This window comes from Ranitomeya variabilis, chromosome 8 (assembly GCF_051348905.1).
Source record: "Ranitomeya variabilis isolate aRanVar5 chromosome 8, aRanVar5.hap1, whole genome shotgun sequence".
Taxonomy (NCBI): Eukaryota; Metazoa; Chordata; class Amphibia; order Anura; family Dendrobatidae; genus Ranitomeya; species Ranitomeya variabilis.
The window spans coordinates 33,574,030-33,592,205 of record NC_135239.1 but is presented as its reverse complement, the minus strand read 5'-3'; the positions used below and the strand labels follow the sequence as shown (position 1 = coordinate 33,592,205).

The window sequence follows — 18,176 nt, the reverse complement described above, 5'->3', positions numbered from 1 at the left end:
TAGATTAAAATAAGTTTTTGTTAGTACAATAGACATTACAAAAAACATGAAGAAAACCGAGTGGGAACAAAGCTCCAGTAGCGGGAGCCATATAATGGAGCCAGGTTACATCTGATCCATTAATATATGGACATTAATCTGCTGAGATTCATATGATTACATTGGGTATTATGAAATCATAGACACATAGTGGTTAAAGAGTAGAAGGGAATTAAGAAGGGTAATGATAATAAAGTGCATGTGCTAGTATACAGAAGTATAAAAGGCCCTGTCACAAAATAGGTTCAGTAATGGTCAGTCAAACCCAGAATAAACTGTTCTGTTAGAATCGGAATAATGTTGCCTTTTCAATACTTAAAATTAAAGCGCATTAATCACTGTAAGCGTCAAGCGAAGCAATCTCCCCCCCCCCCCCCCCCCGCCCCCCCCCGATGTGAGGACAGAAATAGTATCCCAGCAGCATATTATTGCTAAATGCTCATAGCGGATACATTACCTCAAAGAGTCAATATCAAGGGACCAGTGTGAAAAGGAATGAAGAGCTGTGCTTCCAAGACCCCTACACCGTTTCGCACAAGCTTCTTCCAGGGTTATGTCCAGAGTGAAAAGGAATGAAGAGCCATGCCTCCCAGACCCCTACACCGTTTCACTCACCCTTCTTCCAGGGTTATGTCCAGAGTGAAAAGGAATGAAGAGCCGTGCCTCCCAGACCCCTACATCGTTTCGCACAAGCTTCTTCCATGGTTATGTCCAGAGTGAAAAGGAATGGAGAGCCGTGCCTCCCAAACCCCTACACCGTTTCACTCACGCTTCTTCCAGGGGTATGTCCAGATTGAAAAGGAATGAAGAGCCGTTCCTCCCAGACCCCTACACCGTTTCACTCACGCTTCTTCCAGGGGTATGTCCAGAGTAAAAAGGAATGAAGAGCTGTGCCTCCCAGACCCCTACATCGTTTCGCACAAGCTTCTTCCAGGGTTATGTCCAGTGTGAAAAGGAATGAAGAGCCATGCCTCCCCGACCCCTACACCGTTTCACTCACGTTTCTTCCAGGGGGTATGTCCAGATTGAAAAGGAATGAAGAGCTGTGCCTCCCAGACCCCTACACAGTTTCGCACAAGCTTCTTCCAGGGGGTATATCCAGATTGAAAAGGAATGAAGAGCTGTGCCTCCCAGACCCCTACGCCGGTTCACTCGCGCTTCTTCCAGGGAGTATGTCCAGATTGAAAAGGAATGAAGAGCCATACCTCTTAGACCCCTACGGGGATGAAGTGTGAGCAAGACAGCGTATGGTTCTGGGAGGCACGGCGTTTCATTCCTTTTCACTCTGGCCCCTTGAAATTGGCTCATTGAAGTAATGTACCTGCTATGAGCATTTAGCAATAATATGCTGCTGGGATACTATTTCTGTCCGCACGTCGGACATTTCTCCTGTCTAACCGTCATATTGCGCTGACTGATGGATTCTTAGTTAACTCAATAGACTGTTCAACACAGAGGCTATAAAAGGCAACCGCTGCAAAATGTTAAATGAAACCCAATGGAAAAAACGACCCTTTGCCCCAAATAAGGCATTTGCAATAATTATAGAGAAAAATGTTCCCCCTTTTAACAAAAGTCTGCGCACACGCCAATAACTACATGTGGACGGCATAGTCCGGGCCGGGAAGCAGCTTATCCCCGTGGGAGAAAAAACATTTTTGAAAAACTCCTAGTTGACGTTTCTGGCAAGGGAAGGGTTAATTTTTTATTTTTTTTTTGTTAACTTTTACTAGTTGTAGGGTGGATCTCTTTTGTGTTTGCATTAGTACATTATAACAAACGTGTGAGTGACATTAAAGGATGGAGACTCCGGGGTAATTTTTTTCTTTCACGTCAAGGGAACCTGTCGTCTCTGCTGGGGATGTGCAAAGAGACAAAGAGCTGGGAAAAAGTAGGATTGTGCAAAAATTATTTAAATTGTTGCATTGTTTGACTTTTGCAAGCTCTTTGTTTCTCTGAACATCCCTAGCTGCAGAATGAAATAACGGAGAATCTGTCAGCAAGCTCCTTCTAACAGGGAATTTGTAACTTTCTTTTTTTAAAATCTTTTTCTGAGACCGAATTTCTTTTTAAAAATTAACATTTTTCTTGACTGATAAGAGATGATGATTTTTTTTATATGGGTTATCTCATTCATTGCAACTCATTGGTCGCTGCAGGGAGACGTCGTATTACATGACTGCCATTCTAGTAAATGGCCATGGATATAAGAAGGACAGATCAATCCAGGCAGATGTTTCCTGTATGCATTTTTTGGTTATGGCTCACATTACATATCTTTTTTATTTATTTTTTTTTTTTTACTATTTTAAAATTTTGTGTTTTTTTCCAGGAGATATAAAACAAATCCTAGAAAATGAGCTTCAGGTTCCTCCATCCAAAATGCTATTAAAAGGCTGGAAATCTGGAGATGTGGAGGACACTGTGAGTATAAATTGCCTTTGGCATCGTTACCACTGATTCATACAATACCTTGGGGAACCCCACCAGTTTAAGAATCAGGACTCTGACGTACCCCTTTAAATGGAGCGATCTGGTCTGCTCATTATGAGACTGCCAGAGATCGGCAATTTCCGGCAGTCCCGTAGACAATGAGTGGAGTGGAGGATTGTGTGAAGAGCTCATAGAACACTACAAAATGCTTTTTATATCAATTCTTTGTTCACAAAATCATAATTAAAGGGACTGACCATTTTGGATAATCTACGTCTAGATCATAAAGTAAATCTAGCGCCAAAGCACATTGCAAAGTGCCCATTGACATCATTGGGTGATTAATTAAAATCAAAGGAAACCAACTTGCAGCAAAGGTTTGTGCATAGGAAATAAGGAATGTAAGATCCTGCACAAGGTGTAATATAGTCTTGTCCTTAAAGAAAATGTCACAAGGCCAGAAATGCAGTTTTTGCTTTTATTTTATTCCCTCTGTTGCCCTGAATATTTAGTTTTATTTATTTATTTTATTTTATTTTATTTATTTTATTTTTTTAAATTGGCTATATGGTTCCAGACATATAGGGATGTGGCTCAGAGTAATTATGCAGGGCAGCCTATTAACACGCCCCTGAGGATCCTAAGAGCCACGCCCCCCTTTTGTAAATATGATAAAAAATTAGCACTAAGTAAAAAGGCCCATATCTGTGGACCTATATGGTGAATCTAGAAGAAATAAAAGGGATATTCAGCGAAGCAGCAGGAATAAAACTAACAGCAAAAAGTGGCCCTTTTTGATCTGGTGACCGGGTTTCTTTACGGACCACTGTCTGCAAATTTACGGCAAGAAATTCTAATTCCTAAGCAAGCACCAATTTTTGGGATTGCAGTAAAATTGAAAGTTATTAAAATTAGAATTTAATATTTTCTGATCTTTTTTTGAAGGACAAACCATAATAAAGAAAAACAAGTTAAAGTAAAAAAAAAAAAAAAAGTATACAAAAAAAAAAGTAAAAATAAATGTAAAATAAAATGTGTGGTTTAAAGGGATATTCTCAAGTTTAAAAGTAATCCCCAATCCTTAGGATAGGTGAATAACTCTCCAATCGCTGGGGGTCCGACCACTGTGGAACCCTAGCTAAATTAAGCAGAAGTCATTCCATTCATTCTTAATGGGAGTGCGGGGTGGATCCATTTGGCAGAGTGGATCTTCAGAGCCCTGGTTCTCGAAGTCAGTGTGGACTTTGGCGGTTGGACTCCCAGCGATCGGAAAGTCATCCTGCTAGCTTTTGTATAGGAGATAACTCTTAAAGTTTAGAACACCCCATTTAAAGTGAACCCGTCACTTGCCATAAATGAGTAATTTCTTTACATGGTGTTAATGCCGCTGTTTTCCTGAATCCGACCTTGTTTTTCTTTTGTTTTTGTGTTTTAATGTTCATCAGATATAGTCCCCTCTTCCCTGTATGTAAATCAGTTTTTTTCCCCAAGCCAAATGGGCGTGGCCTTCAAGATAAGAGTTGAGGATCACGCCCTCTTGGCTGAAAAGACTAGATTTATATACAGGGAAAAGGGGAACAGAGAGGAGCAGGAACAAGATAAAAACATCGCCGGATTCAGGAGAACAGCGGCGTTTACACCAGGTAAAAAAAAAAAGAAAAGATATTTATGGGAAGTGACAGGTCCTGTTTAAATGTCATCAGTGAAGATGCTTGCTTTCAGAGAGGGCTCTGTTTGGCGTTAGCTCTTATCTATATCCCCCTCTCTTCTATCACTTTTGTGAATTGGTTAATAGCCTCCTAACATCATCTTCCCTTGAGTTGGTGGCGTTTTAGTGCGTGCGGAGGAACAGAGGCGCAGTGTGCAGGCCTATCATTTGAGCGGACGGTCGCACTATTTTTGGAAGGTTCGGGCTTTAAATAGCAGCCGGCTGGTGAATAAAAGCGCTGTTCTCTGCCGGGACACATGCTGTTCCTGAAGGCTTCTCTTCTCTGCCCTGAACAGGTCTTAAGTTACCAAAAGAAAGGCAAACACTCATCAGGGAAAGGCCCCTGAATACAAAATACATGAGCAGGGGCCCCGATCCCGTACCGGGGTCTCTCTGAGACTTCCATACACGTGCGTTGTGCCGAGTGCACAGAAATCCAACAACCATCACTGTCACCTCCTGTTCACTCACTCTGACAATGAAAGTGGACCCAACTTGTGTCCATTTCACACTTTTCTGGCTGCTAAATGGGTTAACTAAGAATCGGTCAGTGAGCTCATTGCCACTGGTCTTTTTTTTCATCTTTTTTTGCTGAGCTCCTTGCCACTGTAATATTTGGTCATAAATTGGCAAAGAGAAGCTCAATAAACGGCCGTATGCAGATAAGAATATGCAAAGTTGACTATTTTTAATCCAGAAAAAAAATAAAGATTTTTTCATCCTTTTTGTCATCCATCTTTGTGTTTTTTTGTTTGTTTTTGTTTTACAGCATCTCGGTTGTACACCATTTAAAAAAAAAAAAAAAATAATAAAAAAATAAAAAGCCAAACCCTGTTTCCAGTGTTAATAATTGTAATTTATCCATGAAAATCGCATGACACAGGGATGGTAACCAAGTATGTGATCCATTTTTTTGCGCACCCTTTGACTACTTTGATCCATATTTTGGATCAGACTCTCCCATTTTAATGATCTGACATATGGATCCAAGTAGTGCATGCGGCAATTTTATTTATTTTTAATCCGTGTGTAAAAATGTTCTTGTGAATCTCAACATTGACACATATTGGTCCTCGTGCTGTCCGTATACCACCCGTTTTACATACACAAGCAAACGGACCGATTCTGCGCTCATTTGATGTTTCACTAATGCAGATGAGTTACAAACCCCCCGACATAATGAGCTCACTGACAGATCCTCAGTTTACTCCTTCTACAGCGCAATAGACATTGCAGCACAGAGGCTACAGAAGGCAAATGGTGCAAAATGATTAATGAAACCCAACTGGAAAGTTGCTCATTCTAAGTGTTAATTGTTTTTATTCAATTATTTTATTCACAGACCGTCCTGAGGACTCTTCACTTGCCAAAACACAATAACCTTTACGTCCTGACCCCAGACTTACCGCTTCCATCGATGTCCGGCCAGTCCAGGTAACGCTTCCGTTCTGCATGCATCCTTATGAAAAAGATTCCCCCTCTGTTTTTGGATATGGCAGAAATCGTCTTCTCTCAATGAATTTTGATAATTGCACAGCAAATTTGTGTCTAAGGGCCATAATAATAATAAAAAAAAACCTCCCCGTGTGTGTCATATCCAATAGAAATGATCAAAAGTGGAGCCAAAATAGTATGAGCTCTGACAGGTAAAATTTATTTCCAGGCGACACCTTTTGTGCTGTCGGTCTATGTGACCGTGTCGGCATGTGTCTGAATCCTGACGGTATGCACTGCGCACACTGTCCGTATTCCGCTATGTTGCCTGCTCCAGTGGGAGGTCACATGATCATAAGTATGCAACTTTTTTTTTTTTTTTTTAAATACTGGCGGTCTCGTGCTGACTAGTAACTTATTTTGCTTCTCTCAATGTCTTATTTATAAGCTAGTCAGCTCCTGACCGCCGCCAGAATTTTGGCAAGTTGGCAACCGGGTGTCTTAGAGGTGTGTGTACCCCCCCAGGTGCTGATTGAACGATGTCAGACTGTGTGTGGGACACACCCTCCAACTTGTTCCACCCAGTTGTCTATTTTTTTTTAAGCACAATGAAAAGTGACAGACTGACAAAAAGGCAAAAAGTCACAGCTGCTTCATAGGGTTTACACCGACTTTGTACGTTATCCACCATCTATGCAACATAGGAGATAATGATAACTTGCTGATTGCAGGGGATTAGACCTATGAGACTCGCACCAATTTTGTGGGCAGGTCTCGTTTGAATGGAGTGGTGGTCGAGCGTGCACCCCTCCACTGCATTCATTGATTTCTGGAGATATCGGAGCGCGGTGGTGCACATGCTTGGTCATCGAGCATGCACACCTCCACTGCACTCATTGATTTCTGGAGATAGCAGCGTGCGGTGATGCACATGTTTGGTGGTCAAGCGTGCACACCTCCACTGTATTCATTGATTTCTGGAGATATCGGAGCTCGATTGTGCACATGCTTGGTGGTCGAGCATGCACACCTCCACTCCATTCATTGATTGCTTTGGATAGCGGAGCGTGGTGGTGTACGTGCTTGGCGGTCGAGCATGCACACCTCCACTGTATTCATTGATTTCTGGAGATATCCGAGTGCGGTGTGTCACATTCTTGGTGGTCGCGCATGCGCACCTCCACTCCATTCATTGATTCCTGGAGATAGCGGAGCGTGGCGGTGCACATTTTTGACTGCAACTCCATTTAGATGATGCTTTACAGATCACGATCCCTAGAACTTCAGCAATCAGTAAGTATTTAATGGTCTAGGGTATAGCTTACAAACCCGTTAAGTGAATGACATATCTCAGAAGAGCCGACAGCTCATCAGTGCGACATTTTATTTATCGGGCCTGATACATTTTGGTTCTATACCTTTGCATTAGCTGAAATGTTCAGGATGTGACAGGTTGGCTTTATTTAGGCTTTATTGAGGTTGCAGAAGGTTAATTATCTCTGTATATAAACGTGTTACAGTTTATACTTCTGTAAGAACTATGAGCCTGACTTTGGATGACCGTGTGATCACACCGCACATAACACAAGCGGCAGATGTCTACGCGTCGGTCTGCAGCAGCACTTGTCAGCCATGCGTTTTATGCAGAATTTAATAATCTGTCATCATCCTTTGTAATGTTTTCCGTCATCTCCTCTCAGGCATTGTTCTTACTCTCTGTAATTGGCTTTCTTCTTGTTACATTGTTTGCTTCACTTACATTTTTATCGCACTTTATCGTTGTGAAATTGCAAAGGTTGTGGATGTCACAGGGTCTGAAATAGAATGGTCTGCATAAGGGGAAATGTGGGATTACATGGTTATTAAAATAATACACTGGAATGTCTAAAAAAATCAGATATGTCGGCTATGTGCAAACATAGAGCCTTTTGCTGAAGCCGACATGGCTTATTGCTCCTCCTTGGATTATCATGTATATTTGTCATTGACGTGGTGAGATTTCATATGATTTCTATTTTATACAAAATCGGACCTAGTTCTTCCGTTTCCTTGACTCACAGGCTTCGGATCTACCTTAGCTGGATATTGCTGGACTTGTGTTTTGAAATAGCTACATGCATATACTAATAGTTTGGGATGTGCACTCTTTCTCCCTGTACTATTCTGACCAATCATAAACAGGCAGCAACAGGAGCAGTGCAGCAGAGCTGACAGGGCTATGAGAGGATGAGAGCTGATAGAAGGGTTTGTAATGTGACACAGCTAAACTCAGCTGTGCTGCACATCTCCCCACACTGATGTATCTTTACATCTCACTCACTGAGAAACCTGAGCTGTGATGAGGGCGTGTTCTTTTTCTGCAGTGTTGCTGCCTGCTTATGATTGGGCAACGTCATAGAGGGTGAAGAAGTGCACGCCCCCGGTGAAAATTTCTTGCTAAAACCTGCTAGGTGAAAAAAAGGCTTTATTCCGCCCTGCAGCCACTATTTCATCATGTGTCCAGAAATTTGGTGTCAAGACCTCTTTAAAGTGAACCCGTCAATCGATTCTTTCTGCCCTAATCATTGGCAGCATGAATAACAGCCTGGCTGCTTACTGTATTTTGTATACTGTATTTTATTGTGCATTTTAATGCTTTATTTCCTCTGTTGTGGCTGTAGACAAATTGAAAATTAGTGGCAGGGTTTCCATACAGATTACCATTGATCACTGGGAAGATTCCCACAACATGTAAAAAACCTATCAAGAAAAGCATTAGATACTCTCAAAATCTGCCAATCTGAATGACTATATCAGAACACAATCTAGTGCGAGAATAATCTCTTCAGACACCACCAGGGGGAGCACTTTATTAAAGGTACAAGCACTGGATGAAGCACGGCTTCATCCTCGGGCACATTGCTATGTATAATCTGTATTTATGCTTCACATACACTTGTCAAACATAGTATTAAAACCACCTGCCTAATATTTGCCTGTGATTATGGCAGCATGAATCAAGTGACGGGTTCCTTTTAAAGGGAACCTTTCTCCAAATTCTTCATGTTGAACTGGATGCATGATGTAATTGTGGCTGCAGAGCGGAATAAAACTTTTTTTTTTTTTTTTTTTGTATAAATTTTGCTTCTCTGTTATGGAAATGTTAGCCATCAAAGTTTGGCAGCTAATGAATTCACTTTATTTGTCTTCATTCCAAGTGGATGATATCAGACAACTTTCACTAGGGGTGTGTACTTCTTCTCCCTGTATGACTCTGACCAATTATTAACAGGCAGCAACAATCAAAGGAAAGAAGAACAGGCCCCACCATACTCATCCTCCTCCCACCGCACCGTTGTCTGTTGTCGTCATCCTCCCCAGCGTCACTACCTGTCATTGTCATCTTTCCCCATGCCGGTGCCTGCTGTCCTCCTCCCAATCAACAGTGCCTGCCCTCCATTGTTGTCCTCCTCCCCCACACCGGTGCCTGCCACCCGTCGTTGTCATCCTCCTTCCCCCCGCACTGGTGCTTGCCGCCAGTCCTCGTCCCCCCCCCACTCCGGTGCCTACCGCCCGTCTTCATTGTCGTCGTCGTCATCGTCCTCCTCCTCCACGCCGGTGCTTGCTGCCCTTCATCGTTCTACCTCCCTGCCCTGGGACCTGCCACTTGTAGTTGTCCTGCTTACTCGTACAAATGCCTGCTACACGTTGTCCTCCTCCCCCGCACAGGTGCCTGCTGCTCGTTGTTGTCCTCCCCTGTGCCAGGGCCTGCAGATTGTCGTTGTCCTCCTTCCCCCCCCCGCTGGCGCCTGCTGCCCGGTGCCGCCTGTCCATCGTCGTCGTCTTCCCCTGCTGCCCGACGTCGTCCTCCCCCATTCCTGCTGCCTGTTGTCGTCCTCCTTCCCCACGCTGGTGCCTGCTGCCTGGAGTCGTCGTCGACCTCCTCTTCCCCCACACGGTGCCTGCTGCCCTCATCATCCTTTTCCCCGACGCCGGGGCCTGCTGCCCGTCGTCATTCTTCTCCCCTGCGCAGGTGCCTGCTGCCTGTTGTCGTCGTCCTCCTCCTCCCCTGCACTGGTGAATGCTGCCCATCGTCATTCTCCGCCGCGCTGGTGCCTGCTGCCCATCGTCATTCTCCGCCGCGCTGGTGCCTGCTGCCCATCGTCATTCTCCGCCGCGCTGGTGCCTGCTGCCCATCGTCATTCTCCGCCGCGCTGGTGCCTGCTGCCCATCGTCATTCTCCGCCGCGCTGGTGCCTGCTGCCCATCGTCATTCTCCGCCGCGCTGGTGCCTGCTGCCCATCGTCATTCTCCCCCGCGCTGGTGCCTGCCACCCGTCGTCATTCTCCTCCTCGGCGCTGGTGCCTGCTGCCCGTTGTCGTTTTCCCCTGCGCAGTGCCTGCTGCCCGTTGTTGTCTTCCCCTGCGCAGTGCCTGCTGCCCGTTGTTGTCTTCCCCTGCGCGGTGCCTGCTGTCCTTCATTGTCTTCCTCCCCAGTGCCGGGGCCTGCCGCCCGTCATCGCCCGTCATTGCGCTGGTGCCTGCCGCCTGGCATTGTCCTCCTCCCCCCGCACAGATGCCTGCCGCCCGTCGTTCGCACCGGTGCAGTCCTCCTTGCCTCTGCCAGCAGCTTTCCATTAAATTGCTGCAGTATAATTTGAGTAGTAGTCCTCGTCCCATTCCATCATTGGGATTAGTGCCCCATATTTGCTTTCCATCCATAAGTCGGGGCTGGCGTGCCTCCGGGCTGCACAGACTGGGGAGATTTGCATACTTTCCAGGTTTTTAAGTGGCTTCTGTTTGCAGCAAATGTGAAATCTCCGGCAGCATTAGCTACAACAAACATTACATCTACATACTGATTTCTTATTTTGTGTTAATGTAAATAAGCTGTAATTACTGTAAATGTGATCTGTAGCTGACATGAGCCGGTATAAATCTGCAAGCTTAAAATCGCTGGATTTAATTGACGGGTTTGGCAGTGTTTAATTTTAAATCCCACGGCACTTCTATAAGAAAATAAAAAGTGAGCAATCGTGCGGCTCGTTGCAGATGAGACATGCAGCCAGAGATTCCACTGTTTATGCAGAAACCAATTCTTTTCTTTTTAAGCCAAAAATCCTTTAAAAAGGTTAAAGGGAAATTAAACGTGAAGTTTAAGTATTTCCTGCAGATAAAAGCTCACAAATGATAACACGCTTACTAAATATATTCATGATAACCATTAATTAGAGGTGAACCCATGCTTGCATTATAGGGAATTGCATAACTGGCATTTTCTAACTATAATCCTATTATCACAGCTCCTGCTCCTCGGGGGAGTAAGAGAGAAGCAAGAATGCTGCTAGGAAGAATGCAGGCTGTCATTGGTGGTGATCTGTACCCTGCTGACGGTTTTGGCATTTTGCAGAATTTTTTATTTTTTTTCACCATGATGCTAAGCACAATTTTCTGTAAAAAGTGCCTCCTGCCTTTTCTGTTTTCTCCTAAATGAATTAATACCATTTTTTTTTTAAACATTTTATGTAACGCAGAATGGTGTTGTTTAAAAAAAAAAAATGCAAAAAATGAAAAAAAAAAAAAAACTAAAATAAAAACCTGTGTACAGCTATCCAGGGGGAAAGATTAAGAAGTTAGGGGGCTCGACATGGTTATTTAAAAAAAACAAAAAAGCAAATAAATAAAACCTTTTGGATTTGTCCTTAAAGCCCAAATAGATGCCTATTAATACTAAACTTTTTATTTGCCATAAATGTAATTTTTTCCCCTGGTGTAAATGCCGCTGTTCTCCTTTTGAACCAGCTCCTCTCCTTTCCTGAGATATGGCCCTCCTTTTTCTGTTTGTAAATCTAGTCTTTTTAAAGGGGTTGTCCAGCCTTAGCGTTACTGTAGACTTGTACCCTACGTGACTGCAGACTTGTGACCCCTCACATCACGCATACTGTGAGGATTCTCCGGCATCGGGCGCGTGTCAGCAAGTATGTGACTTGCTTAAATGCAGTCACACGCCAACTAGTTGGTCGCGGCATCTCTCAATGTAAGAGTATTGAGCGAGGCTGGACACGTCTAGTCGAAGTGTGGCTGGACCTATGCAAATCGCATACTTGCATTCACGTGACCGGCCACTCCCGGCATCGGAGAATCCCGACAGCGCGAAGTCACTTAGTGACTGTAGACTTGTAGCCTAAGGCCGGACAACACCTTTAACGAAGTGGGTGTGGTCCTCAATTATTGTCTTTGGGTGACTTTTTGAAGAAAACTCCCAGTTGTCAAAACAGACTAGATTCGCATACAGTAAAGAGGAGGCGATATCTCAGGAACAGAGGCGCAGGAACAAAGGAAAGACAATCCCAGATTTAGGAAAACACTGGAATTTATGCCAGGTAAAAGCAAACATATTTATGGCAAATGACAAATCATCTTTAAAACCAAAATCATTTTTTTTCCTTTTTATTGTTGATTTTTTAAATTGTATTTTTCCCCTTTTATTAATGGGGTGACAATTTTGCCTGAACTGCTGTTTGTTTTTGTGAATATACAAAAGTCAAATGGAACCTGTAGACTGGAGATGACACATTGACTTCAATGTGGCAGTGTTGTGGGCATGCTCTGTTACCTGTGCAGAGGTAAGTGTGCAGGGAGGGAGTGAGTGTGAGATGTGACCATGGCCTTTTGTTACAAGTGGATCCTGCCTTACCTTTGTTTCATCTTCTTCTAATTCTGCTTGTAAGGAGACATCTCTGACCAGTGTCTTATGAGGCTCTGACCAGTGGGGGAACTGCAACATTTTCAAGTTTTTTGTTTTCCCTTCAATATAGAGTAGCTGCAGTAATTGTCTACAATCAAATGTAGTATTGCATGGCGGCCATTAAAATAAATGATTGTCCATGTGATACAAGAATGTCGTGGGTCTGCTACAGGGGGACCATCCTCAGTGCTGACAGTCTGGTCCCTTAGGCCTCTTTCACACTTCTGTCTTTCTTTTTCCGTCACAATGCGTCGTTTTGTGAAAAAAAAACAAAAAAAAAACGGATCCAGCAAATGTTTCTGCTGGATCTTTTTTTTTTTCTCATAGACCCTCTCTCTCATCAATAGTAAAAAGATATAATGTTAAAAACAATAAAAAAATCGTGATATTCTTGCCTTCCGGCGTCCCCTGCAGCCTTCCCGATACTCGCGATGCTTCCGGCAGCTCCCGTTCCCAGTGATGCCTTGCGAAATGACCCGATGACGTAGCATCACGCGAGACCGCTACGTCATCACAGGTCATTGTCTCGCAAGTCATTACTGGGAACGGGCGCAGCTGGCAGCATCGCGAGCATCGGGAAGGCTGCGGGGGACGCCGGAAGGTAAGAATATCACATTTTTTTTTTTTTTTTAACATGAGTTGTGTTGTGTATGCGTTTTCGCAGCGGAAAAGCGCGTCAAAGATGCATACACAACGTGTGCACATAGCCTCGACTGATCCGTCAAAAAAACGGACCCAGTGCATCCTTTTTTTACAATCTGCACAGGATCCGTCTTTTCAACATTTTGATGGATTGTGACTGATTGTAAAAAACGGAAGTGTGAAAAAGGCCTTACTCACTAGAGATGAGCAAATACATCTCCAGGACCCCGTAGTCTATGGCCTCTGGACGGGGATCCCAGCAAATCGCCTCCTACGTGTCGACATCCATCGCTCCTCCTCTTAGCGTCATGCCGCAATGATGTCGCGCCAGGCCGGCACAGATGCTCTCAGGGAGGAGACGGTTTGCAGAGCCGGGGGTCCAGTGACCAGGGCTGTGGAGTCGGTAAGCCAAACCTCCGACTCCTTATTTTCCATGACACCGACTCCACCAAAATAGGCTCCGACTCCACTACTCCAACTCTGACTCCACAGCCCTGCCAGTGACTGTAGAATACTAACCAGGGTCCTGCAAATTGATTCGCTCACCTCTATTAATGACCCAACATTTGGTAAAATTGATTAAAAAAAACTCAAACTCTTAGATACATTTTTTTTTTATTGGATTATTGATCTGAGAAGAATAAACCATTTTTGGTTCACCAGGATTCTAGATCTAAGTGATAGACAATTGGACGTTGTGCCGGGTAGAACTTGTCTTTTCTACAGTCCAATTATGGCGTCCATCGCTGAAGAAATAGACCAAGTCTTGGGTCCAAAAATCCATGTTTTTTTTTTTGGATCTCCTTATTGGAACATTGTATGGAGAGACTGAAGGCTTGATGTAGTGTGAGAGATGGTTGCTAGACAATGGATTATATCGTATATATATTACCGTAGATGAGCGCTACTAGAAGCTCCACCTTGTCCTTTGGGTGCTGACATTGTGATGTGGCTTTGTGTGGTCCCGGACCCAGCGGAGACGCTGCTTGGACGTGTTTAGCTAATTAGATGTAATAACGATGTGAGTGTTAGCTCTGTGTCTGTGAAGTAACAGGCTCACAGGACACGTCGCCTATGTTTGGTCAGTACAGTAGCAGCTCCGTGGCTGGGGGTAAGGTTCGCCCAGGCTTGTCTGAGTGGCAGTCCTGGGACGAGCGCTCCTGTCGAGCGTGCCACTACTTGTCTTCTCTGACTCCCCGTCTCTATTTCTATTCCCTCAGCTCTCAACAGGAGTCATTAAATCAGAACTATATGCTGATCATCACTCACCGCGAGGTCAAGAGGGAATACAACCTGCAATTCTCCGGGAACTGCACCATACAGGAGGTGAGAGAGACGCGAGCAATAACAGTGATCACTTTTCTGCTAAAATGAGCTTGATCTTGCAAAATAACACACGTGCTTCTGAATGGATTCTATGTGTTTCTGTACCTTAGGCTCAAATGTGGAAATATCAACATGTCACAGATGATAAACCATACTTCTGTAAAACCCAAGCGTTTTCTAGCTTGCTATTGTCATCTAGGATAATTTTATATTGAAGGAGATCTCTTAAGATATCAAAAAAGTTTCCAATTTTAATACTGATTTATCAAAACAAACTTGACACCCCTACTCCTTCAACTGTAATCCCCATAATTGAGATTGGCTCTCATATGTTGGCTGGATCCATTACTACACCGTACTTCTTTTGAGCTTTGTACTAGTAAAAGTGTGTGTGGAATAACTTTATCAACAAAATTATGGGTTTTTTTTACTGCAATTTAAAGGGAATTTGTCAGCAGATTTAGTTAGAGAGAATAATAATGTAAAGCCAAAGACTCTTGATTCCAGGGATGTGTCACTTGCTCAGCAGCTTGCTGTAGTTTCCGTACAGTAAGTGTTTTTTTTGCAGGAGATTATCACTGCAGGACAAGGTGTCACATGCCAGACAGTCCATCTAATCTGTGTGACCCCGCCTCCACCACTGATTGGCAGCTTGCATACAGTGGTCATAGGAAACTGCCAATCGGGTGTGGGAGGGGTTATACACACCTCAGCATTCAGAGCACTGCTACATCTACAACAGAGAAAACTGGGTTTCTATCAAAACTACATCAAGCAGCCCAGTAAGTAACACATTGCTGTAATCAGGGTCTCTGCCAATAGATCATACTGTGCTCAGATTCCAAAGCAAAAAGCTGCTGACAGATTCCCTTTAAGCCCCTTACTAAACTATAGTTGTTACAGGTTAATTTTCCTCTGGGAAGTTCCACTCCTTATTTGGGAAGTCCACTCCTTATTTAGCGCGGTCTTCTCCCCCATCTGCTCGTACTTTCGGTATTCAACATGGAAGCTGTTGCAGAGGCATATGACCAGACTAAGCTATCATTAACTTTCATTAAAGAGTAATTTAAAATTTGGAAATATTTTTTAGATTTTTAAAAATTTTTAAAATTCTCTGCAGATCCGTAATGAGGGATAAAGGCGGGTTGAGGTATGTTAGGGTCCTGACTCCTGATGCCCCCTCTGATCACTCAAGAGACCACTCAGAAATGCTCCGCTCTGGAAGAAGCACACAGCCGGAGGCTTGCAATTAAATCCGTTCTGTACGTGTTCTCAGACAGCAGCTGTGCTCTTCTGCCTCCAGAGCTGCCTACTTCAAAGTGGTCTTTTGGAGTCCTCCTTCTCCACCCCATCCTTCTGCAGGGAATTTAAAGGGAACCTGTCACCCCCAAAATCGAAGGTGAGCTAAGGCTACGTTCACATTTGCGGTCAGCGCCGCAGCGGCGCCGCATGCGTCATGCGCCCCTATATTTAACATGGGGGCGCATGGACATGCGTTGTGCTGCGTTTAGCGCCGCATGGCCGCAAGCGTTGGACGCAAGAAACGCATCAAGTTGCATTTTTTTTGCGTCCAACTTGCGGCCAAAAATGACGCATGCGGCGCAAAACGCAGCGTTTTAGCGTGCGTTTTGCCGCGTTTTTGTTTGCGTTGTGCGCTGCGGCGCCGACGCTGCGGCGCACAACGCAAATGTGAACGTAGCCTAAGCCCACCAGCATCAGGGGCTTATCTACAGCATTCTGTAATGCTGTAGATAAGCCCCCGATGTAACCTGAAAGATGAGAAAAAGAGGTTAGATTATACTCACCTGGGCGGGCGGTCCAATCCGATGGGCGTCGCGGTCCGGGGCCTCCTATCTTCTTACGATGACGTCCTCTTGTCTTCACGCCTCAGCTCCGGCACAGGCGTACTTTGTCTGCCCTGTTGAGGGCAGAGCAAAGTACTGCAGTGCACAGGCGCCAGGAAAGGTCAGAGAGGCCCAGCGCCTGCGCACTGCAGTACTTTGCTTTGCCCGCAACAGGACAGACAAAGTACGCCTGCGTCGGAGCCGCAGCGTGAATACAAGAAGAGGACGTCATCGTATGAAGATGGGAGGCCCCGGACCGCCCCTGGGTGAGTATAATCTAACCTCTTTTTCTCATCTTTCAGGATACATCGGGGGCTTATCTACAGCATTCCAGAATGCTGTAGATAAGCCCCTGATGCTGGTGGGCTTAGCTCAGCTTCGATTTTGGGGGTGACAGGTTTCCTTTAAGGATATAAAAATTACTTACATTTTTCTCATAGTTTAGTTGCTCTTTAAATGCACTGTCAGCACAAAATGACTGTTCAAACCAAGCACAAGCGCTCGACGCACCCTTGTTGTGGCCGAGCAGTTGAAAGCACCTTCCCACCTACCTGTTTTCCATATATCTTTGATCTTCTCTGCCTCTATAAAGCTGGGGCTGTCAATCAAAGAAGACAGGGTGGAGACAGGGGGAATGCAAGTAGGTGAGAAGGAGCACTTAAATGTTTGGCGAAGGCTGCACGGAGCGTTTCTGCTGGGTTTTAACAGTCATTCTTTGCAGACAGTCCTTTAAATATAGAGACGTCTTCTGATGATGCCAGTCACATGGACTGCTGTCCTGACTCGCCGTTTACATGCAGTCCCCATGCCTGATGAAGGTCTGCGTTATAAGTCCGAAACGTCATTTATGTATTATTTTGGATTTCTACAATTAAAACGTTTTCAGCATTACTATTTGGCGTGCCAAATTCTTTTTACGATGGACGGGTGTTCGCCAGCAAACATGGTAAGGACCTGAGCGCCTTGCTAGTGGGAGAAGACTGCGAAGTCGGAGAGCGTCGTTGCTCAGAGCAGATCATTGGCTCTGATTCAGTAATTAATATATATTCGCACGCGGCTCACTTGGCAAAAATGAGCAGCCCTCACGAGAGAGCTGTCAGCGGCACTTTATTTCTGCAGACGGCTATCTTTCCTGATGCCCCCCCATACACGAGTGCTCAGATCGGCTCGTCTTCCCTGACATCAAAAGGATCAATCATAAAAATTCCAAATGCCCCGTCCTTTCCTCCCAAACACTGGCGGACACAGACCGCAGAGGGCCCTGAACGATATATGGGTCTCTGCAGTCCAGTAACTCCTAGTGCACACTCCCACCTTCTTTGGAGGTAGTATGGGCCCACTGACCTCTTAGACCGCCCGCGTGGCTGCACACGTGGCATCGATGATATGTCCGCCCCTGCAAGCAAATATGGGAATGGATCTGGTGACAGCTTCACTTTGCTGCTGCTGGGTAGATATGGCTGAAAATGTACTAACGTGATACTTGTAGTACCCCATGGATTAAAAACAGTTCATCTTTATCCCAACATAAAGAAATAGAAAACGTGGTGTGTGCATACGAAAACTGATTTAACATTAGTGTTTTATAGTCCAAAGAATGGTTCTTACTACCATCTTATGTTATTGCAGACACGGGCGATTGAAATGGTCCCATTTAGAGATGATCACAATGCGCATTAACTGTCCAGGGCATTGCTCTATGGCCACCGGCTGGAGCTGCGCGAGTTTCCTGAGCTTCCAGGTTGCGATGCGTTTGATTCGCCGGTCTGGCGTGATGTCATCGGTGTGGCGCATAGGTGACCTCTTGGCAGCCTGACTAATCGAAAGCCGAGCCCGGGATCCTGAAGGGTAAAGAAATTGGCTCAGCTCCTCTCCACAGCCAGAGAGCACTGATCTGAACCGGGGTTGTGCGGAGCAATCCGCTCCTCTCTATTCCCTGTACTCTCAGACATCTCGGTCTCATTTGATAATGTGATAAAGTGATTTGCAGATTGTCTTTTTTATGTAAATGTTATGTTGTCTTGA

At 44.7% G+C, this 18,176-nt stretch overlaps 1 protein-coding gene across 1 annotated transcript in view; it reads left to right on the top strand.

Annotated features, from left to right (window-relative positions):
- FAF1 (Fas associated factor 1) overlaps positions 1-18,176 on the top strand; it is a 188,509-nt gene that overhangs the window by 33,047 nt on the left and 137,286 nt on the right. Inside the window, exons 5-7 of the mRNA XM_077277215.1 lie at positions 2,372-2,463; positions 5,523-5,614; positions 14,202-14,307. Coding sequence (XP_077133330.1) covers positions 2,372-2,463; positions 5,523-5,614; positions 14,202-14,307 — 290 coding nt within the window. The remainder of the gene's footprint in view (positions 1-2,371; positions 2,464-5,522; positions 5,615-14,201; positions 14,308-18,176) is intronic.